The sequence below is a fragment of the Caloenas nicobarica genome, chromosome 9, assembly GCF_036013445.1.
Source record: "Caloenas nicobarica isolate bCalNic1 chromosome 9, bCalNic1.hap1, whole genome shotgun sequence".
In the NCBI taxonomy this organism is placed as follows: domain Eukaryota; kingdom Metazoa; phylum Chordata; class Aves; order Columbiformes; family Columbidae; genus Caloenas; species Caloenas nicobarica.
In genome coordinates this window covers 13425491-13449493 of record NC_088253.1, presented here as the reverse complement: position 1 = coordinate 13449493, position 24003 = coordinate 13425491, and the positions used below count along the sequence as shown (strand labels likewise).

The following is a 24003-nucleotide window of genomic DNA, read 5'->3' as shown; positions in this document are numbered from 1 at the left end:
GACTGTCCAAATTCTGCTTGTTCTACTCAAGTGAACCCATTCCCAGAGAAGGGACAAAGCCAAAGCTGGACTTTTTCCTTGCTGGGAGAAATATCATCTGGAACAGTAGCTGGTGAGCAGTTTACACTCAGAGCTTTCGAAGGGCTTTATCTAACTCTGAAGTTGGCAAAAACAGGAATAGGCCATACATATTTAAAATAAAACGCCAGTGCTGCATCAAACAACACAAGCGTATAACTAAGTTTGTCATTTAATAACAATACCTATGCCTCTGAAGTCTTAAAACACTCTCGCATTTTATAATCATTCTGAAATTAAGGCCTAACCACATATTAAAAGAAATTCAAAGTAAATCAGAAAGTTTAGGATCAGATTCCATTCCTAATTACTGTAATTAACGAACAAGTCCCCACAATTTAAGGACTGGTTTGCTCAGTATTTTTTTTTACATAGAGCCCTTTTATCTAAGTTAAGAACTTATAAATAATCTCTTTTTACACAAAAACATAAATTCATGTTCGAATTGTTTTAATATGGTATTAAATGACGTTCCCAGACTCGGACAAATAAGACAAGGCTTTGTCTTTTTATTGTCGTCCTTTGAAGGCGAATATAATGTTTAGCTGATCATTCTTCATACAAGCACAAATGGTTTTTTTTCCACACTCATATCAACAGTAACTTTTACCAAATATTTCAAATCTAATGTCAAGAGAAAACTTTTGTTCTCTTTGCTTCAGTTACATGTGCCAGGGAGTTAATTTAACTGAAAGAGGAAGGATGTGTGTTGTAGACCACGGATCCTTGAAGCAGCGTGGCTGTGAACTCTTGAGGGTGCTATTCTTCCATCTCAAAGCAGATCTCGCTGGCTAGGAGCTCTGGGAGGACGAGAGAAGCGCTCTGCAATGACAAACAGCACCAAAACTCATTTATACAAAGCCAGCTGTGCTGGTTTCTGCTAGTAGGGAAAGAAACCAAACAGAAAAACATAATTGTGGAGGAATGTGAGTATCTGCTTTACAGAAGTGAATTTTGTGCCTGTTAAGAGTTTTTAATTGCCCTGGCACACTGAAGTCTCTTCATTTCACCGGAACTTAACTCCTATGCTTTTTCTCAGGCCTTTTGACTCCCATGGGCTGCAAAACAGGTCACCCGGCTACAGGATCCAGGCTGGCTTGATAGGCTGCCTGGGCAGTACAGCACTCTGCTTTCTGATCCAACAGTTTGGAAGTACCTACAGAACATGGCATGTGGCAGCCCCATTAAGAATCAGAGTACTATTACACATTTATTTTACTACTTTGTTAAACTAGAATATCTCATTGCTACCAACAAAGCTCTAGAATGTCTTGTCTGCACAGAAGACTTCTTGGGGTGAATGTCAGAATGGCCCAACCTCTCCTCTCTCCCACCTGCAGAAGGGGTGTTGGGGAGGAGACAGATTTGGCTAGGGCAGGGGCGGGCACCGTGGAGCAGAAAGGACAGTACAGCTGTCCTAGGAGTGACAAGGGGACATTATCCTCAGCTGGGCATAGTGCTGTGCCCTGAGTGCATCAGGATTGTAGGCAGGGATGGAGCAGCAGTAGTTTCCTATGTGAATAAAGAGCTGGCAATCTACCATCTTTCTTGTTGTGGTGTCATGAAACACAAACTTCTCCCCTCTCATGTGTTTACTGCCCCAGGGAGGGGAAACATGATACTGCACATAAAAGCTGCCACACACAACAGTTTTCAAAGGAAAAGGCTTTATGTGCCAGAGTCTTGGAGGCGGGTAGATCAGTATGCAGCATGGTATGACAAGTCAACTAAGACCTTCCCTTCAGCTGAGAATGGCAGCTGGTAACTGATTGCCATTTTTGATGTGCGGTTTGGTCCCATGATAGATGATTTAATTACTTATAATTACAGATTTTTTCCTTTGGAGACATACTGTTCAGAACTCCAAGGTTAACCACCTCAAATCCGTGCTATCTTCCTCTTCCTGTTTTGTATCATTCCTCTTGTCTTCAGGGTCTCTATGACCGTGTCCTCAACCTTTGCTGTCCTTGTGCTCTACTGACTTCTGGCTCCTCTCCTGAGAGCTCAGTCCTTTGTAATTACCCAGCTACCTTACTGGGAGCATCTTTTCATTTCCATTTGCCTGATTACTGCTCACCTCCGTTCAAATGGGGCTCATAAACCAATCTGTTTCCAACTTGGCACCTGTAAACACGTACAATCAGTCTGTGAAGTTGTAAGTGGTTTCTCCGTTCACAATTTTTGCATGGTTAACGAGCCCTAACATACATAGTTCCTCTTCTATAGTTAGGACTGTATTTCACTGACCATATTCATGGTGCCCAGAATACTCAGAGTGCTTTTCAGATATGGGATGAAGTTCTGTTCCAAAGAACATACAGTTGAAATACCACAAAAACCGATGTGATAGTATTGCTCCTCACCCATCACTGTACTGTTTTCTTCTACTGTATTAGGCCACCATCTTTGCCTCAAGACTTCCCCGAGTGATATTTACAGTTCTCCTACTGATATGAATCAATTATTCAGTTGCTCAATATTTGGCCTATCCACAGATCATCCATTCTCTGGTCTTCTACCTCTGACAAAACAATAACCTCCCTTCTTTCACACCTGAATTGAATTTCCAGTCTTCTGTCTACCTTACAAATTTGTTACAAGGATCAAAATTAAACTAAAGAGTAAGAATACGGTAAGAAGTTACATTCTGTAGTATAGTATGGATATGAAAGCCTCATGCTGTCATTCCACAAGTGAACACATTGCTGCATCCATGGCAGACTTCAGCGGGATGAGACCTGTGCAAGGTGTCTCACAGAACTCGAGGATCTGGTGGGATTTTTATACTTCTCTTACATTGAAGCTCTTGTGTGATTCACAAGACAGATAATGGAATAGCCTCCAGTTCCCAGCTGCAAGTATTAGATGCTCAAAGAATCTATGGAATTAAGGATTAAGACCTGGAAATATGAAGACAATATACCTTTGCTGCAACCCTTCTTTTATTGATGTCATAAAGTGTTTGACTTCAGTGGCAGAAAGGTTTGGGGCCACATTTAACTCATATTTTAAAATGTCAGGTTTTATAACTATTGACTCTATACTAATAGAAAGTACTTTTACTGCTCAGTGTGGATGCTGTCTTGTATCTGGAAATTTGACCTTCCTGTTGAGCTAAACTCAGCTTTCTCTAATTATCCCATTGCCAGCCCAGGGATTACTGGCATGAGTAATCTAAGCAGAGGGTGGCCTACTAAGTGAAAAATGTCAAAGGCAGCGAGAAGGAAGGGAGTCACAAGGAAGTTCCACAAAGTTCTTAGAGTCAGTCGGTGATATCACCAATGAAACCAAACCGTGATCAAAGCAACCACGAGCATTGGGGAACAACAGACACACAGAGGAAGGAAGCAAGTCAGAGGCAGTCTTAGCTTGAAAATGATTGCAGTTGTGTTATCAGTTTCAAGCTAATTATAGCATTACTTCAGACATCAGAAATTTTCTGATTCTCCTAAGAATAACCACTGCACAAACATGAGACTTAAGAGAAGCTGGCGTATGGTGCTTAAGTTCCCACCTGCAGCACATTGACCCTGCCACAGAGTGGTTTCACCTCAAGACTGACCGTGCAGCAGGCTGACAGGGCAGCACCGGCTCTCTGGCAACCACTGGTGGGTGACTTGAGGAATGGCCCTTCATTCCCTGCAGGAATTCCAAAGGTCATTTGCAAACATCCAGCGAAAGGAGCCGGCACTCCTGCCTGCTGAGGTAACACCTATTCTGCCTTCTAAGCCTTTATAGAAAGAGAGGTTGCACACAGTAACATTCAGCATGCCAGTTCTGTTCATAAAAGTAACGAGATATTACTCACCACTGCATGAGTTCCACAAGACCTTTGCATTTAAATTTCTGTTCAAACTGGAATCTTATGCTTTACGTAAAACATGACTTTATCTTAAGTGCAATAAGAGTTAATCACAAACCAGGTGAGTCTAATGCTCAGTATGTTTTCCCTGAAAGGATCGTAGTCCCATAAGAATCTGAAAAATAAGCTGGGAGGTTACAAGGACATTTTAAAGTTTTAGAGGAAACAGGGCTCACTACTTCAAGTTATGATGCTTGGAACAAAACACTCCTGCTTGGAGTTTAAAGGCAGCTGACAGCTGAGCTGCAGAGTGCTTTAAATAAATACTATCAGAATTCATATGAATAAAATCAGAAGACTTCTTTTGAAGGAAGTCATAATATTTTCCATTCATTTTATGGAAGCATAAACATGATATTTTGTTTGCAATAATATTTCAGAAAGTAAAAAGCCAATGACAGTGCTAGGCTGTTTGCAAGACACTTTGTTACCTAAATCGTCATAAAGCAATGCTGAAAAGGCACTATGCTTCAGCTGGGAGGTAGCAACAATGTTTTGTGACTTACACGGCCATATAGTTAACAGTGGAGCCAAGTATCATTCAACAAGAGCCCAGGGCTGAGAGGTTTCTAATTCCAAACAAAAAGTCCTTGCAAACTACTTGTGTTTCTAAGTAAAAAAAAAGAACCAGCTATGAACTGGGTTCCCACACCACAAAAGGGCCTAATTTTTTCCCTTCTACTGCTGTAAATAAAGACAGGAAATGCGAATATGTTTTTGGAGCCTAAATTATTAACTCTGAATGATTCTTTCAGGCCTAAACAATTAAACCAGATGCTAATTTTATGCAAATCGTATGAATACATTAATATGAGCATAAATCCTACATTCCTTAGCAAATCCCAACATTCTATTAATGGGGAATATGAGCAGTAACATGGCAAAGTAAAATTTCATTTCAGAAAATAACTCCTATATTCTTTAAAAGCAGGCAAAAATTTCCAGATCTTTAATTACATGAGTTGCACGGTTCTAAAAAGAATTCATGCAACATGTTTAAGTGTTGGGTGCTACAGTACTGGATTTTATTTACTAAAATGTGTGGTTTTAAAAGAAAGACCTCCATGCCACAGAACCCATAGCATGCTGAGGACAAATCCATGCTGGTTGTCTGCAATCTGACATACAGCTGCCAAAAGAGATGGATAGAAAAGTGTAACTCAGCACAAAACTGTGTTGCTCCCTGTCAGAGAAACAGTTGCTGACAGTTACCACAGCCAACACAGCCAATTATTTAGGTTGGGTAAGTCAGTCAGTATTTTCCATTAAAAAGGAGTTATTCCACACTAGCATGAATGTTCTGGGGCCTTTTAGAAAGGCCTAGTAGATGGAAGTATTAATCTAACTAAGTGCAGGGCTTATGGATCATTTACATGTACATCATCAAGAGATCATTTGCATCCATGGTAGGGTCTAAGCCACATAGGACTTACTTTTCTCCTTCATTAATAAACTAAAATAAACATCACTTACCCAGCTCAGCATGTCATTGATAAAAGTTTGAGGCTCCCATTTCCTTCTTTTTTATGGAAGTGCAAGACACTGTGGGTCTCCTAACTATAGCTGTTCCTTGTACAAAGCTGTGCGAGCTGAGCTGCTGATTCCACTGGATATGCAAAAATTGGTGCCTGTATCTTATGGAAGACAATCAAACTCTAAATATCTGTGTACCTATTATGAAAAAAAGCTAAACATTCAAAATGTGGGAAATGCTGCAGGTAGAGCTCAGATCTCCTGACACAACCACAAACTCGACCCTCAGGAAGCCAGATTTTGCTCCAGTGCCCCTTAGGTCTATTTGTTTCAGTGGGCTCAGAGCTATTCAGTCAAATCTCCCTTGCAGCACTGAAATACCTTTAAGTCCTTGGATCTACATGTTTTGGCTCAGGGCTAAAAATAATCTATCTGATGGTAGAGCATCAGAACATGTGAGACATGAAATTTTTAAGCCTACTGAAAATCACTCCAGAAATCTATTTTAAAACACTCAGAAAGAAACTAAAAGCATGCACACTTTTCAGTTTGCCCATAGCTCAGCTACCGATGCTGCTGTAGCATGAAGTATCTGAGGGCTCTCTGTGAATTCTCACTAAGCTTACGGCCACAAGGTAGTGTGCCTTCACATGATGAAAGCCAAAGCCATATAGACTATTTCAGAATATGCTGTAGTATTCTCTCTTAATGCCGTACACTAGTGTTGAATAAATGGCCCTACATTAAGACCGTGTTCACACAAATGAAATATTTTCTTATACATTTTTGTGCTTAAGGCGTTGGCTTTTGTGCTTAAGGCATTGGCATTTGTGCCCAAGGCTTTCCAGTTATTTATGGCACCAGCGTAGCACAACATCCCACATTAGCTGGCCAGCAGCGAGGTAGTGTCTCATGGCTGGAGTTCTCTGGCACTGGCTGCCTCGGTGTGTATTTCTGCCGGGAGTACAAATACAGCTCTGTGCACCCCTCTTGTCTTCATTTTATTCATAAGAAGGCAAAGACCAGCCTGTGTGCTATGTTCCTCAGTTTTATCCAACCTGCTGAGTCCCTTAATGTCCAAGAGGAAACACAGGAGGGAAAAGAGGACATGAGGTGAAGGTACACATAAACAATGTATTTCGAAGAATTTAATTTCCTGGTAACAAAGTCCTTTTCTCCAACTGCTAAACCACATTTCCACCAGGACTGTGGGCAACTTCAAAGCAACACCCATACTCCCTGGAGGAGGGCCTCAAAAACCTTGACAAACGATTGTGACTTTTACCACATTTATTTGCGCTTTGAAGGTTTCCACAATTGTGTACACCTTGGTAAAGTCCTCTTTGGAATGTGTATGTTCAGCAAATATTGGGTACACAGAGAAACAATCTTCAGGGAAGCCACTGTGCTTTGTAGAGCAAGTCTCAGTCTCTGTCAAGTGGCTGCTGGCATTGTTTCAATGGCCAGGGCACATGCAGCACTGGGAGTCTATGAGAGCAGGTTCAATATGTTTTGAAGTGTTCTGTGTTCCCATCAACTTTTCCTTTGCATGTTACTCTTTTTTTGTCCCATATTTTTGCAGACAGGCTGTTCCCCTCTAAGTCACCAATATCAACTTCGTTTTAATATTGCTGATTCTGAATTCTTTCCTTGGGCTAAATTCCTGACAATTTCAGCTGGTGTCTTAATTGTGTACGAACTTCTGACCAAATAATTCCTGATGCAGGAAAACCCCACACAATGGCTGAACAACTCAGAATGAGGAGAGTTTCCTCTCTACAGAGATTTGCCAATTTGGTTTTTAAGGCCAGTGAGGTGCAAAAACATGACCTCAAAGGACGTGCTAGCGATGGAGGGAGCATAAAGCTTCTCCTGACTATCAGAGGGAAATCTCATCTAGTTACTGCTAAGAGAGAAAATCAGATGAGCTCTTCTCCAGTGATGATGTCGTCTCTGAGACATGCTACCAAAGTGGCTTTTTCTACACATTTGGCTGCAGTGTTTATATTCAATAGAACCCTAACACTAGATTGTGTCTGGTAAATTCACTATGGCAGAGATATTCAGGTGCCTGCAAGTGTAAGTTTAATTGCTTTGTTCTTCTGGGAGTCTGCAGTATGTTGGAAGGCATGCAGAGCCAAAGAGCAGAGGGTTGTGCCCCACTGTTTCTTTGGAATTTGCTTCCATTTCAGGAGGCAGAAAAAGAAAAACCAGTTAACTCACCAAATGCAGAGAATCAACTTTCTGGAAGGAGGATGGCACCGTGGAGGTAAGTACTTCTTTTCTGTTGGGGACAAGAGATAGACTTTACTTGCCTGATGAAAGTACCTCTGTGACTGACTGTGTAGTACAAAGTTCTCCTGGATGTTAGTAGCAGGAGGTCAATGACAGACATGCTGTAACTGCCTATACACTTTCTCAAATTGTCCTCCCACATATTTTGTATGATCCAGGAATAAATAACCCATTTTATATTCACTTCTATGAACAGAAGTGAGGCAGAGTAAACAATCAGGTGGACTATCCCCTGCCAGGTGACAAACTCTCCGTTTCTTTTTTCAAGTGGCTGTTCATTGAGCTTGTTATGGTATTTCAGAGGTCATATAGGTTGCAGGGAATAATAAAGCCATTGATAAGAAAGAAGTTTGTGTCCTTATTCTCCCAACACCATGAGACTGAAGAAGAAACAGAGATATGCCTCTCCAATTTCATTGCTTTTCTGGAAGGGTATTTATTTTAGGCTTCTGTTCTGAAGAACCATTTGAAGTCTGGATAAAATTCATCCCTAAAACTATTTACTCTTCTTGATATCATATGAATAAGGTAAGTTCTTCACTAGAGTATAGCCCGTGACAAATAATGCCCTAGTAATTATGGGTGGGGATTTTCATGTGGTGACTGATGATGCCTTGGAAAAGAGCCACGGTGCTGTGCATTCAGAAGCTAAGCTATCTAAATCCTTGCAGACCTCGTTTATGCTTTTGGGAATATAGGACAGGTGTGGCAGTTACTAAACCTGGATACTTGAGAATTCACCTCTTATTCCCAGGTGTGGGCCATTAATTCTCGCCCAGACTTGTTCAGTTCTAACAAGTCTCTTTTGAACCAGATTTCATATGTGCACATATACACACACAATACATAGCATTTTCCTTTCAATCCATTTATCCACTTTGTTTTTGCCAATTTTTAGCTATGCAGCCTCCCCTTATCTAACATTTTACATACACATGGCAAGAAACCCCAGTATTGATCAGTGGCCGTCTACATATCCCTGGCACATTCGGTAGATACCAGAAAGCTCGCAGTTTAGATTGTTCAGCACAGTTACTGAAGAAGCCAAGCCCCAGTGAAATTCACAACAATGGCTACACCAATTTTAATTGGATCACTAGACATCAGAGCAAAGCCAGAGAACACTCAAACACAGGTTGATAAAAACAGGTAAATCCCATAAAAGAACTGTAAAGGAACAGTTCCAGAAATCTGAACACTTTGGGGTAATGTGACGCACCTAAAGCCTTCTCCCAGACCAGACATTCTTCAGGGACACACTTGATATTTTCAAACTCAAATACCTATAAGAAAGCTTCCAATACCATATTCTGATGTTTCTATAGAATGTCAGAGAAAGTAACCCCAGCTGCTTCACTCACTTTGAAGGGACTTGTGGCAACTGAACACTAATGAATTATCTAGTCATCTTTCTATCACTTAAAACACATTGGTCATCTTCTAAGCAGTCCTCTGGAATAGCGTGAAGAGAGGGGATGATATAGGTTAAATTTTGAAAAAGCGGACATATTTGTGGCAGTATTTTTATGTGCAGAGTATCGTCACAAGACGACAAAGGATTACTCAGAGTAATGAGATGGCCTTGTACCTCCAAATCCCTCAAGAGACCACTGCTGTAGTGGTACACTTCCCAGATCAAAGTATCATCTTGTGAAATGAAACATTGGTATTGGAGAACTTGAGCTGGTTTGACTTGAAGCACAACTTCCTGACAGCACAAGGGATAAGCATAGGCTGGGTTAACAGTTTTGCTGAAAATAAATTTATCATCAACAAGTATTTTGTAGCTATGAAAGAGAAGCCTCTGATATGTGACTGTTAATAACCTGGCCTACTAACCAGAATAACATACAAAAAAATGAACCTTGCAAAAATGGGCACATCTTCACCTGTGCAGCTGACTAATTCTAAAAGTGCTAGCTAAAAGTTTCTGATTAAAAACTTTAACTTCCTGATAACGGCATGAAATGAAAATACATCAACTAAAAAATTAAATCTCAGGGCAAAACTAATGCAGATTCTGCCTAGATTAAACCAGTCCATCAGGCATGAAGTACCAATCCCCCAATTAAAACTGTAGAGGAAATGGGAACAGCTGTAGCTGGAGAGAAGCATGGCATGTAACACCCATGTAAGTGACAGCTTGGGTTTCTAATAAAAGTGATCATCAATATATTAGTTTTCTCAGACACTGTAAGACTTCTGTGTCAGCCTGATTCATTCTGCTATCACTCGATGGCCTGCTGAAGATGTGGGGAGTGAACAGCTGGCTATATTTGGTCTTCCTTGATTTGAGAAACATTCCCTTTATTGTGCCCATGTAATTGAGTAGATTTCTTTTCAGAAACCAGTATGAGTAACTCTAGATATCTGGATTACTTTAATATTTTGATACTCTGCAAGTAAGAGAAGCAGTACTGGAACATCCAGAACTAGAAACTGGAAATACTTAGTTGCAAGACTTATGAGCTGCATAGAGAGAAAGAACAAAGGCACTGGATTTTTCCTGTAAATGAACTCCAGGCAGTGTTACAATAAAATGGATGTTTGCTATTAGAACAGAATGGCTCCTTTCTTTACTTAGTATTTTCTAGAACAAAAGTTCTGTAACTTTCCAAGGCTATAGTGAGTCCATGGTTGAATTAGAAGTACAATCCTGAAATAGCGGTCAACACTAAGCAATGTTTCCTCTCCTTTCTCTTCATCTATTCAGGTTACATCTGACAAATCATCTATTTATAGACAAGTTTATATTATTTAAATTATCAAATCAGATTGACAAGCACTCAGAAATTCTGTGCTTAACAAGTGGAAGCTTTTTCAAACAAATGGACAAAGATATTGACAATACTTTTTCTCTCTGAATTTCACTTTTTTGAAGTACAGCTTTTTGAAATATAGCCAGATTCCTGATAAATGAAATTTAGCAACTCTTCTGCTTTCTGAAGCTTTTATAACCTCGGCTCTGCAAAATTTACATTTCTAACAATAAGATTTTGATCTTGGTGCAGGTCAGTCCTGAAAGCAAAAAATACTTCTTGTAATAACAAAATGCAAGGGCTATTAATAGAAGGGAGGTTTGCAATAATAAGATTAGGGAAAACCTCTATTACAGACTTTGTATTTCTGGAATATCCCTGAAAGAATGTCATCTGCTTGTTGATCATAAGGAATGCGATCATATTCAAGAGGGTCTTTCTGTCTGGTTTTGGAAAAATCTAGGTTGAGAGAATAGAGGTAGCAGTTACCAAAAAAAGCTTTTATTTCGTTGTAATTCAGTGAATTTGCCCTCAAATACATCAACACAGTTTACATCACAGCCTGGAATTGTGTGCTTTTACATAGGGGGCCTGTTTATTTCCACTTGTAAAATATATATACAAATACATTTATTTTCCTCTCTTCTAAATCACTGGAAAGGAAATGACTGACTTCTCAACTAGCAGAATTCAAAGGCATGGATGTTAGACCAGAAGGAAAACCTACACAGTAGCATCATGTGTAAAAACTAAACCTTTAACAGAAATGTGCAAGTCTGCAGTAAAATTCCAGTGAAGGTTTATCCATGAGGGAAATGGAGGCAAAGAATTGAATGCTTACAGAAAACAAACAAACCCTTTTTTGAAGTGTAGACTGCCGTCCAGTGTGTTTGTATGGTCTTTATTTCAGGACAAATAAATAATTGCCCATGAAGCTAGAGGTAACAAGCATAAGCACTGGAATCAGACACAATAGAGATGATTCAAACAGCAACAAAATATTTTTCACACTGTAAGGGGAAGGCTGCAGAGAACTTCTTAAATGTTTTCGTAAGTGTTAAGGGAACATATTGAGTGGGTAATAAACAGGGACATTTACCCCAACAGGCTCCTCTCCCCTTTATACCTTCTGCCTCCAATTCCTACAGATAGTTCCTATTTCTTCAATAGCCTTTCTGCCCACAACTGTGATCTGCTGTAGATTACCTGAAGATGGTGAATACCTGTGTAATTTTTTTCAAGGACTAAAGTGTTTAAAGAATCATGAAACTGGATTATGCATGTGAAAATGAGATACTATCACTATATTATCTATAGTTGTATAGGTAGACTGCTGCTATAGGAACACATCCAGAATCAGAGCGAAAAAGGACTCCGTCCCAGCAGGGACCAGCCTACTTGCAACACCTGACTCCAGAGCTACCGCACAGCTCATGTAACTTGTAAACAAACAGGTAAAGCATGTATTTCAATGCCACATCTCAAAAGCTGTTGCCCATATATTTCTGTGATTACTTTTTAGGTTGCTTCCATCTTATTCTATTTTTACTGTAATGCTGTGGGGAAAAAAAAAATCCTACAAACACTAAAGTCCACTGTGTGATGGTTTTCCTGTAAGAGGACACAACACTAACCAAATGCTGGGGTGCCTTACATGCACGGAATTATGTATGGGCTTTAGTATCTAAAATAATCTGACTCTATGCGAATAAGTTGGTCTACATTTTATTTTCTTCACCTTTCTTTGATCAGAATTAATGAAGTCGTAAAGTGCTCTAAAATCCTAGGAAAGCACCCTTACTTAACTATTGTGAGCGCAGGATAATGTTTAATCCTTACCTGGAATTTTGCTGTAGTTATAGATGGATGAGTCATTGTCACAGAAAATGTAACAGATGTAACTGAGAAACAGAAAAACATTACTGATGTTAAAGCAAATAGTTGATGACCTACCAGGAAACAGTATCTTCATGGTAATGAGCTGAGTAAAACTGTTTGCCCAGGCTAATCCTCAGAATTCTTCTACAAATGTGGTTTATTTTCCATGGGGCTTTACAAAAACAACAACATCAGCCAGCCATAAATATGGCAAATGCAAACAATTGTATCTATATTACTAAGCTCTGCAACTGTGTTTACAAATCTGATTCTTCTCACTTCTCTTGCAGGCATAAAACATTTCCCAAGCAGGCCTATGGGTTAAAACTGAAGTAGCAAACAAATTGGTACTTTTTCTGTCTGCATTTAAACAAAAACTACTTTTTCCACTGTCCGCACACTTAAACTTGTTCAAAACTGCTTACCTTATAAACCAACGATTTTCAGAACTGCCCACTGCAAATATGTACATCAATGCACTGAAGCGCATCTTCCCCATTTGAAGAGCTACAAACACAACCTGTGCACGTACAGCCTCAGAAATGTGAGCATATTCATTTTTATGCTGCTCTCGTTAAGTAGAGTTCAGGAGATGCGAACCAGTGTCTGGAAAATATTAAAGGCCAAAATTTTTTTTCTACAAAAAGTGAAGTATAACAACAAACATATACCAATGAAATGGTACATGATGTTTCTATGACATTTAACTCTATGATCTAGATGTTTCATAATCTGCTTGCGTTTAGCCTTGTTTCAAGATGTTTTAAAAGGAAAAACGAACTAATATTCTATGAAATGTAGGGATTTGCGATTATTTCCGTTGTCAAGAGAGCAGCTAGAAGTTTTATTTGATGTCTCTGGTACTCCTTCCTTCCCCTGTATCATCCTAGAGAGGCAAACCAGACAGCGGCTAGATGGAGATGGAAATACACTGCCAGGTGTTAAATAACAGCCCAGGAACAAATTACGAGAGGAACACAGCACTATCTCCTGGGACGCCCGCGGGGCACGGGCCAATTTCGTGCCAGCTCCCCCCGAAACCACCCAGCCCCACGGGGAACCCAGGCTGGCTCCCGGCCCAGCGCGGCCCGGGGCTGGGCGCCCGCGCTGCCGGCGAGGGGAGGTCACCGGGGAAGCGGCGAGCGGCTCCTCCCGCTCAGGCTGCGGCAGGAGGGGCGCGGGGCCCGGGGGCAGCCGCCCGCTCCCCCCTGGCCGCGGGGGACACGGCCGCCGCGCTGCCTTCGCCGCCAGCCCCCGGGGAAGGAGGGGAGGCCTCTCGGCGCCTCCTCCGTCCCTGTCCCGCGCGGGACGGTGGAAGATGGCGCCCGCAGGCTGGGCCGCGCCGGGGACACGCGTGCCCGTGCAGCGGGTTTTCCCGCACCCAGGCTGCAACAGCACAAAAGCACAAACCCGGCGGAGGCCGCGACAGCCCTCCGGGCTCCCGACGCGGCGGGCGGAGCCGGCGGGCCGAGGCGCAGCCCCGCGGGACACGCACCGTCCCCACGGAAAAACCTCGCACCACAGCGTGGCCTCGCCCTTTAACCGTACCGGCGGCCTGATTGGCCGCGCCGGCTGCCAATCCGGGCGGCTATTGCATCATCCCGGCGGCCGGCTGGCTGGCGATTGGCGAGGGGGCGGGCGGAGCGGGCGGGTGTCGCAATCGCCGCTCGCCCGCGCGCCGCAGTGTAACGAGCGAGGCTCGGGCCGGCCCGGCCCCTCCCGCCGCCACCGCCACAGGTAAGCGCGGCTCGCGGGGGGCGGCGGGCCGGGGCGCGGGGGGGGCCGGGGGGCCGCGCCGGGCCGGCCCTCGCCCGCCCTCCCTCCTCCCGCCGCGTCGCGGCGAGTGCCCCGGCGGGCGCCGCGCATGGGAGCGCATGATGCAATCGGCGGGCGGCCCCGGCTCCCCTCCCCCGGTGAAGTCACGGCTTGGCAGCGCCGGGCACCCCCGCGCCCCGCACGGGCGGGGGAGGAGGAGCAGCGGCAGCGCGGCCGCGGACGAGCGGCCCCCGGGCTGCGGTCCGCCGGGGAGGGCGGTGGCGTCGCCGCCACAGGCCCGCGGGGGAGGGGCCCGCTCCCTGCGGTGGCTCCGGCGCGGCCCGGGGAGCGCGGCCAGGCCCAGGCGCCTCCGGGTGCTTTGCGCGGCGGGGCCGGGCGGCCCCTACGGCTCGTCCTCCGGCCGCCACCGAGCGGGCCCGGCCCCGGGAAGGGTCCGCGGGCGGGTGTAACCCCGCCGGTGCCGCTCGCCCCGCTCCGGGTGCGCAGGGGCTCCGGGCGCTGGCCTGGGCCGCGATCCAGCGCCGTGTTTAACACCCCGTGTTTTTCTCTTCCAGCTTCTCAAGGGAGTTTTGAATGTCTTGACAAATCTTTCTGGTTCCCAACAGATTTTTATAGCTCCAGGCGCAACTTTCAAAACAGATCTGTCACGGAGAGCTTGACGTTGGTTTTAGCTCTGACATCTGGTGGGAAATAGTCATTAAGACAACTCAATACTCCCAGCAGTGGTTAGAACACCTCTTCAGAAAGTATAAAAACGTGTATTTTGAAAAAAACTTTGAGATTTAAGGAATTATTTCATCTTTAGAAATAGCCACCTTCATTATATTTCGAAAGACAGAGTCAAATTGATACTTTGCCACATGTTTGGAATTGTTTGTGACTCTGTCATCAACACTGCTAGACTGCAATTAAAATACATACTTTGGATGTTCTGAGCATGTTTTTTTTTAAGGATGTTGGAGGGTGTTTTTCTTGTAAGGTGTATGAAAAAATATTGAGATTCTGAGAAAAATATGGAAAAGTGGGGACGTCAGCTTTGGCAACAGATGATAAGATTTGAGCTACCTAGTCTAAAAAAAGTTGTTGCCCAGCCTTCCGTGTGTGAGAGTTACCATCAGCTCTCGATAACTTGCCTGCGAGAGTGTCAGCAAACGCAGGAGTGGGCCTTCCCCGTGGGCAGCAAACATACGCCTGGATTTCTGTGCTGTCGTTCTTTGTACGGGGTGACCTGGATTTAGAGTGAGATCCTGCTGGGGTATTCCTACTGAAGTCAAAGAGAAGGGAGGCCAGCTATTGCTGTTCAGATTGGGACTCATTTTGCCATAGACGGCTGAGTGGATTTGTGCAATAAAGTTATCCTCACTAATGATCAGAATCAACAGAGTCACATCTCAAAAAAGAAGCAGAGAGAAGTGCTTTGTACTTTTTGCTGCTAAATAAAAATACTGGTTTAATTAACAAATTAAAACACATATTTTTTTGCCAAAACAAACATTTGGAAGGTTGTTTTTTTGTTTTTTTTGTGAAAGCAAAGATAATAAAGGCCTTGATTTGCTTGGGAGTCTCTGGTCCCTGAGGAGTGCTGTCAGCCAGTAAGAACCATCTCTCTGCCTCAGAGGACACCTTTGAGTAACCGGCTCTTCTGCTGCTGTGGGTGGCCAGCTGGTGTCCTGGGTGGCCAGTTGGTGGCCCAGGGAAAGACCAAGGCAGTTCTAACTGGCCACTGGAAACACTACCATGTGCTGGGTGGAACCAGCCTAGGGCTGTCACTGAGCCCAAGCAAATGAGCAGCTTTATGGGAACAAGATGCTCGGAAACTCATCTGGCTCTCGGAGGAGCTGCCTCCTGCTGTGCCGGGGCTAATGCCCATTCGCAGCAAACCAACCTGTTTGTGGAGAGGAGCAGAGTAGCTGCATTTGTGTGACATGGTGCCTGAGAAACAAACTCTGAGACCCATCTGCCTCCCCACCCTCATGGCCTCCCAATTACTGTGTCCTTCACCTCATCCTTCTTCAGAGCCCCCTCTGTATTTCTCATACCTGCTGCCTTTCCATCTTGCCGTGTTCCCTGAAGGATGCTCCACAGCAGCGATCCAGGAGATCCTTCCCTCTCGTTCTGTTGAAGAACTGACAATTTGTGATAGGAAACCAGCCTCCAAATAACTCGGGGGGAAAATTAGTTTCAAGCCTCAAGGGTTATCACGCCTGGTTACCTGTGATGCAGTACAGTTAGTGCTACTTGCTTTGCATAAATATTAGTTGGAGCAGGACAGGAATCCAGGTGTCATCTCATGTAAGAGTTCTGATCATCAAGCCAGTTTGTCTCACTCAAGAAATAGTTACTTGATAGAAAATGGATGAATTCTAGTGGGACAGAATTGAGGGAGATCTAGCAGGGCTAGAACGCTTGCTTGAGAGGTGTGACACTGGTTCATCTTCTTTGCTCATATCCACAGACTGCCTAACTAAAATATTCCATTAAAATTCAGTTTAATGGAACAAATAATTTCTCCTTTGAATTACAGGGGAATTTGATAGAGATCTGAAGGGAACGTTAAAGCAATATTAAATAGTTTCAGTAGCATAGAGAGTAATAGCACATGGAACCTCGTGATGTGAAGAAACTTGTTACATGTCAGGTGAGGTGCCTTGGGGCGCAGGAGACACCCCTTCCTCCGTAGTATCTATCTCATGAGGTACAAAAAGCAGATAATGAAAATGGTATGGATTACTTAACTGGGCTGTCCAGATGAAGTTAGCAAGTACTGTAATGTCTTGGAATAGAGGAGACAGGAGAGCATTCTGACCTTGAAAAGATGCCAAAAATTAGTGGAAAAATTCAGTTGTCAGAGGCGATCTAACAGAGCTATATACTTCTAGAGGGCTACAGAAATCCTGTATTTAAAAATAAAGCTGAGACAAAGCCAGTATCTGCTCCAAGAGGAGCATACACTTGCATCTTGACTAAAAATGTCTGTGTAATCACACATGCACAGCTACTACAACCGGCCCTGCCAGTCTGCTGTTTGTGCACAGTGACATCTTATTAGCTGTATATTCAGTTTAACTGCTGAACCAAATTGCTTATTCAGTCAGTATCTAAGACTTAAATGTGGTTTGCAGAAGTTGCTTTAAGAGTTGAAATCAGAAAAATACTAAATATAAAAATTAGGCATGTATGTATATAGATTTAGCTATACAGATGTCAAAAAGAGTTGATGGGTCTCTTTCTGCTCCGAAATAGGAAAATGAAAAGATTTCTTGATAGGATGGGGTGGGGTATACTCACACATCTTCACTTGTAAGTGAGAAGACTTCTCAGTGACAGAGAATGTTGAGTAACATTCAAGCCAAACTTACCAGGCTTTTCTGTGAATTTTACTGAACTACACTCTGCAGCTGCATCTTGTGGCTCCCTCATTATGGGAGAAAATTTGCAATTGATCTGGACAGTAGGATTTTAACCTTTTTAATGATACTCTAGCAGAAGGTAAAACAGCAACTCAGACTGCTGAGAAAAACAAACAGAACAGTAAACAGCTGATGAACCGGTCAGTTTACAATGACCAGTGACAGCAACTGGTTTACGAACATCTCACCACATCCACTCGTTTGACTGATCACTGAGTACTTTTAATTGGAGCCACAGGTAGGCATTTCAGGAACTCAGAGCAACCCCGTTGCCATTCCCCTCTTCCAAACTTCTCTCCCAGACATGTAGGAGGTCATGCCATGAGATGGGAAAAGGGGCAGGGCCTTGCCAGGGCCATGTCCCTGCAGCAGCTGTGCTGGAGCCCTCTGTGCCACCAGCAGGGTCAGGAGCAGGCTGACCTGAGTCAGCTGAGGGATGTCCTGCTCGGCAGGCCTCTGTATGTCTGCTGGACGGGAGCGTCGACAAGGACCGGTGCAGGACCTACAGCAGGACTTACAGCAGGGGCACGTATTTTGTGGACAAGTCAGCTGTGGCTGCTGTGTTCTTATGGGTGGCAACAGCCCTGTCTTTGCTATGTGGTGGTTCTCCCATCGCCATCACCCTGTGTTCCTTTCCCACCTGCTCCTTACAGTACCAGTACAGGGTTAGCTTGTCTTAGCTTGTGCTTGAAAGGGTTCCTTTAATGCCACTCAGTCACAGCCTTCACAGAACACTACCCTTTTCCAGAGATTATTTTTTTCCACTCAGTACTAGTGAGAGCTTAAAAGTCATCAATTTGGACATCATCTTCAAAAGCAAGTGCTGTAAGATGATTGAGGAAAGGTGGACAGTCTGAGCACCCTCTCCAGAAGAAAGAGACCAGGGAGGAATTTGTCTGTGCATACACCCAGAGGGATGGCCTGAACAGGACAAGGATCAAGTACTCCTGTTGGTCAAGAGTCAGGCTGTTAATAGGTTTAAGCTGCAGAAGGAAAACTCCAGTCTGAAAATTAAGAAAATTATATAACTGGAGAAAAAGTTAGACAGTGGAACCTGTTGCCAAGACAGAGGTTGTGAAACTGGAGATATTCAAGGCTAGGCTAGACACCCATCCATCAGGGCCAGTTAACAATGCAAACAGCTTGACTAGATGACCCAGTAACAGTCCCTTCCAATACAAATACGTTCGAGAGGCTTCTGAAATGTAGTTGGCAGCTTGTCCGCTTCCAGCACAGTTGTGATTTGTTATTGCAAGATGTGCCAGCAGTGCCCTATGCTAAAGCTAGTGATGTATAAGATTGTAGCTGAACCCAGCACCTTTAATAGCTTTTTTTTTCCCCCCCTACTAGGTTCACCTTGCCCTTAATTCATGTGAAGACCTGTTGGAAACACCTTCTAGAAACATAACGGTTTTCAGTCTCCTAATAAATTCTGTTGTGTCAGGAAGAGCCTGTCCAAATGAGCAAGACATCCCAACAGAACACTGCTACAGATGCGAACGGAGTAAGCGTGATTCACACCCAAGCACACACCAGTGGTTTGCAGCAGGTTCCCCAGCTGGTGCCTGTTAGTCCTGGTGGAGGAGGCAAAGCTGTGCCTCCAAGCAAACAGGGAAAGAAAAATTCCTTTGTGGATAGAAACAGTGATGAGTATCGTCAGCGCAGAGAGCGAAACAACATGGCAGTGAAAAAGAGCCGGTTAAAAAGCAAGCAGAAAGCACAAGACACGCTGCAAAGGGTCAACCAGCTCAAAGAAGAAAATGAACGTTTAGAGGCAAAAATTAAGCTCCTGACCAAGGAGCTGAGCGTACTGAAAGACTTGTTCCTTGAGCACGCACACAATCTTGCAGACAATGTGCAACCTGTTGGCACTGAAACCACCACAACAAATCCAGAAAACAACGGACAGTAGACACTGTTGCAACCTTATGAAATGAACTCTGGAGGTGCAGCTTGTCTGCAACGCCCATGCAGTAACCAAGCAAAAACTGTGTTCTTTTAACCATCACTTTGTGGAGATATTCTGCTTTTTAGGTTTAACACTGAATATTTGATACAATTAAACCAGAAACTTTGGGTATTTGTTTTAAATATTTTTCTTCTCTAAAAGATTTATCTAATAAATGCAGATCTAAATTCATAGTCAACAAAGAGCTTAGTATTAGGAAAATAGCATTTTCACAGAAGTGTTCACTTACCTTCTTATAGTTTGCATAATGGGAGGAATCCAGCAGGATGGTTCACTGTAGTCAGAAACTCATAATTGGATAAAATGTCTTTTAAATACCTTTTAGTGTATTTATGCCCTTTTTTTTCTCCGTTATATATTACAAAACTGCAAAGGCCGTGGGGGGGGTGCTTGCTTTCCTGTTAGTTGGACTACTTTAAATCTGTAGAGCAGGTCCTGTAAAGCACCACTTAGGTCTTTCCTGTCCAGTTATAGTTAATGGGGAGGGGGTAGTAATTGTGACCTGGGATGCTTAGTGATGTCTTCTAGAAAAATAGCAAATACTATAATGATACATACAGGCAGTTGGCTTCCAAATGGCAAAGGAGTCTGAAGCATCATGTACAAGAGGCGAAGCAGCACACTGACAAAGCCTTTATGCCTGTGTTCACATCGCTCACATAGTGACTGGGGCCTCATAAGAACAAGATTTTGGTTTTCAGAAAATGTCAAAATGCTACCAAAAAACTGTGCTCTGCAAAATTGCATTCTTGCTGGGGTGCAGGTATCAGGGAGAACAAAATGTGCAGCTTGGCTAAGCAATGAAAAGGGTAAGACAGCGTATGTTCAGCCAGAGTGTATTGATCACTGCTCATTGACGTTCATCTCAAATTTCCTGGCTGTTCAGATTTGCAGTCAAGGTCTTACAGTGATTTTAAAAATAAATGGCCCTAGTTTGAATAACTGATTCAGTGGAATTTCTATAGCCACCATACAGTTGTGTGAAGGAGTATCTTCAGTCTTGTTTTATTTTCATAAAAGTTTAGCAACTTTTTTAATGCTAGTGCTAAGTCTTTGCCATGATTCATAATGCAGTGGTATGTGCTATATTAAGGATTTAAACAAAAGTAAAGCAGGAACTTTGATGTAACCTTAATTTATTTTCATTTTTAAGTATTTCATTGATGGTATGGTTGTGTTACATTTAACCTGTGTGTCTGGCTGCTGGATTATTACACTGTCCTAATTTCCCTCCTACACTACCTTTTTCCATAGATTATTTTGTAGGATGCTTGTTTGCCTTGTATCTGTACTTAGGAAGATAACTTGGATATTATCTCTATGAAGATGCTGTTAGAAAATGAAACCTTGCAAAGTTCTTTTTGAATTTAAACTTTTAATACATGTGGAAAACTTTTATGGATTGTTTTGGATTACGGTAGTCTTTTTACAAAGATACGTTTTTTTGGTTCTAGCTGCAGCTTAAGTAGGTAGGGTTGAAATATCAGAATAAAAAACTTTTGCTTCTAGTGCTGGCCTCATTTTTCCTGTCCCTTTTCTATTCCCCTCAAATGCAGAGGTGCCCACTTCAAGCAGCTATCTCTGAGAAATCAGTGCAACAGTCTTCATTCATGTCTTCCACTCTGGCTTCTACTTAATGGAAAGAACCAGAAACTCATTACAGGTTTGGCTGAGTTCCTGATTTAACAACAACAACAACAAAATTTAAGACTGAAAATGTACTGCCATTAAAGGCAGGGGACACACACAACACCAAAAACTACAAGGAGAAAGGTGGACATAAAAGCATCTCATTTGTTAGCTGTGCACCCACACTGGTGCAAAAGGCAGGAGCTGGTCTCTTCCCTCGCTGGCTGTGCTGGGACTACGTGGCCCTGCTGTCTGGCAGCTGGTTTGACAGGCTGATGCAGGGTCCTCCCCCTGACAATCAGAACAGGGGCTCCAGATCTCTGGTATTTGTTTCTGATTTTGGTGAAAATTATTCCTTACATCTCTTTGAGTGAGAGTAACTGACTGTTCCGGATGCTTTGGAGAGTGAACTCTCCACCTGTTACTCCTGACAGCTCCAATTCCACTTCCTTCTTGTTTAAAACAAAACCACAGAGTTATGAAAAGTCATTTGCACAATGATGTTTCTGGCTTAGCAGTCTCCGTACTTGCTTTGTTTGCATAGGAAAGCATGTAGGCTTTGATATGTGAAGCCATGGATTGAAGATTACAACAAATCACTATTTTAAATCTAGCCTCAGCGAGAGTTTGGTTTCAGGAAGGGCGTTAGTCTGTTATTCTAAGCCCCCTCTTGCCAAAATACCTGTCTCAGAGCCCCGAGGAGCACAGGCAGAGGTGAAGCTTCCCCTGTCTTTGCCCAGGGTGGAGCAGCGCAGGCTGTGCCACAGCAAAACGCCTAATTCTCACCCCGCAGTGCAAGGCACAGGAGAACACCCATACCCAGGTGACTTGGATGATTCTCCTGGAATAAACACACATCTACAGAAGAAAATTTCAGTGTAGGCCTATAGAAGTTAAGGTTTTCCTTTTCCCACATTTTTTCTTGACAACAACTATAGTCTGTGAGAGAATACAGTGCCTGTCACTACAGGAAAGCACGTTACAGCACTGTACGTTTCACCAGGAAACCTTATTCCCATTTTCTCACTGTACCTCTAAGAGAAGGTGTCTACTGCAACCTCCACAAGCACTGGGAGGCTCTCCCACCCTAACTATACTCTGTAGCTTCAGCAGCGTAATTGGTGGGGCAGATAAATCCAGACTACATCCAGCCCCGGGAGCTGAAGCACTTTAAATGTAGGAGCTCAGAAGTGCTCAGGCTTTTCTAAACACACAAACTTGCTTAACATAACGCACTCCATTACTTTGGTGCAGCTCTATCCAAGAGTGTTTGCACCAAGGGAAAAAGGCATCTAGGAAAACACAATAGCTCATAGTCAAAAAGAAGGTTTGCCATAACATGTATTTCCCCACTAATACATTTTAAGTGTATTAAATATCACTTTGCTTTTTTAAAAAAGCCCCCACAGATGCTAATTTAGAAAAAAAAGTTCTAATTCATTTTTTAAGTGGGTAAAAATTATCATAATTACAGAACAGACTTCTGGAAGGAAGGATGAAATTCATAGTCACTGAGTTCACAGGCCTGTTTATGAAGAAAAATGGGAGACGATGCACCATCCCAGACCGAAACGCATCCACGTCTCAGACAAGCAAAACAACAGGGAAGCTGGTTACGTGAGGGAGTGCTTTTCCCCCAGAACTCGTGACAGGGTTTGTTCGCTGGTACATGTCGAAGCAGAACCAGTTCTGCCTCCCACAGCACAGCCGATTGCTCGACCTGTTCTGCAGCAGCAGTGCCCAGTATTTGCCAAGATTAATCACAGGCAGGTAAAAGCCTATTAACTAGACTTGGATTATGGCTCAGTTGAAACAATTCCAAAACTCTCTTTTTAAAAAAAAAATCTGTGAAGTGCTACTTTAAAATAGTAACTGCTATTGAACCCAAGCAAGGGCAGGTTTGAGAGTGCCCAGAGCAGGGAGCGATCCCATGGGTGTGTTAAGAGCACGCTGCAGGAACACACTTGGACGCAGCCGGATCAAGGCTGAGGCCATAAGCACCACCTTGCACTGGAAAAACCTCCCGAGTTTTACGGGGAGACGAGTCTGGAGCTGTGCCAGTGTTGTTTGTGTGTTCTTGTATCTGCAAAGCTACTAAAGCAAAGCCTGATGTCCTCTCCATAAGTGCCGTGTTTTGGAGGAACAAGCCTTGCGGTCACCACAAAGGCAGCATGAGCAGGGCTGCACATACCGGCTGCTCATCTCACACTCTCTCCTCCTCACCCCTTCCCCTTTGCAGTCGAGGTCTCCCGCACTTAAATCTTACAAACCAACATCAAGCAACCTTTAAAAATGTAAATAGGCTCATTTGTTAATAAAGTGACATTAAAGATAAGGAGTGAAGTTGCCTGGATTATTTCACAATGTGTTTCCTTAGTCTCCAACATCCAGTTTCCTATTTAGCAATGGGTCACCAAGCTGTTATGAATAAAGAGCAGATTCTTGCCACACAGACGAACTGAATTAGCAAAAAGAAATCTATGTAGAGTAACACATTTGACAATTTTTAAGGAAATTATTTCAGATCTAAATCCAGTCCCAGGTCGGGGCACAAAGACAGTCGTTTCTGACACCATCCAAGCCTATGTTGCATTGTACGTCGCCTGTAAGACAGGCGCTTGCAGCCACCCAGCTCACAGTTGGTCCCATTGCCTGCATGTCAGCTCCAGGATGCGAGCGACAGAACCAAGATGCTGAGATGATCAAGTCAGCCGATCCCTTCACAGCAGGAAAATCCTCATCGGGCAAGCAGTAAGACCCAGAAAGGCCCTGACATCCTGCTGTGGCTTCATTCCCCCAACATGGCAGAGGGTGTTCTGAAGAGCCTTTGCACTCAAACTCTGCAATGGGGCCTGAAGACCAAACAGGGGTTTT

The 24003-nt window shown here is 43.4% G+C and overlaps 1 protein-coding gene and 1 long non-coding RNA gene across 3 annotated transcripts; one reads left to right on the top strand and one right to left on the bottom strand.

Moving 5' to 3' along the window:
- Positions 1 to 567: 567 nt before the first annotated feature.
- LOC135991981 (uncharacterized) lies at positions 568 to 13894 on the bottom strand. 2 transcript variants are annotated; one of them, XR_010606676.1, is made up of 5 exons: positions 13841 to 13894; positions 12771 to 12951; positions 12307 to 12368; positions 7637 to 7697; positions 568 to 900 (listed from the first exon to the last, which is right to left on the bottom strand). It is a non-coding gene; the product is annotated as an uncharacterized LOC135991981 (long non-coding RNA). The 2 variants fall into 2 exon arrangements; XR_010606675.1 differs by having other exon boundaries at positions 13756 to 13875.
- Positions 13895 to 13980: 86 nt separating this feature from the next.
- On the top strand, positions 13981 to 20980 carry CEBPG (CCAAT enhancer binding protein gamma). The gene is made up of 2 exons (XM_065640875.1): positions 13981 to 14082; positions 18882 to 20980. The coding sequence occupies exon 2, from the start codon at positions 18991 to 18993 to the stop codon at positions 19441 to 19443; it is 453 nt and encodes a 150-aa protein (XP_065496947.1). The 5' UTR covers positions 13981 to 14082; positions 18882 to 18990; the 3' UTR covers positions 19444 to 20980.
- Positions 20981 to 24003: the final 3023 nt, after the last annotated feature.

What these genes read in the sequence shown, in the direction of transcription:
- CEBPG (XM_065640875.1), top strand. Translation starts at nt 18,991, where the DNA reads ATGAGCAAGACATCCCAACAGAACACTGCTACAGATGCGAACGGAGTA.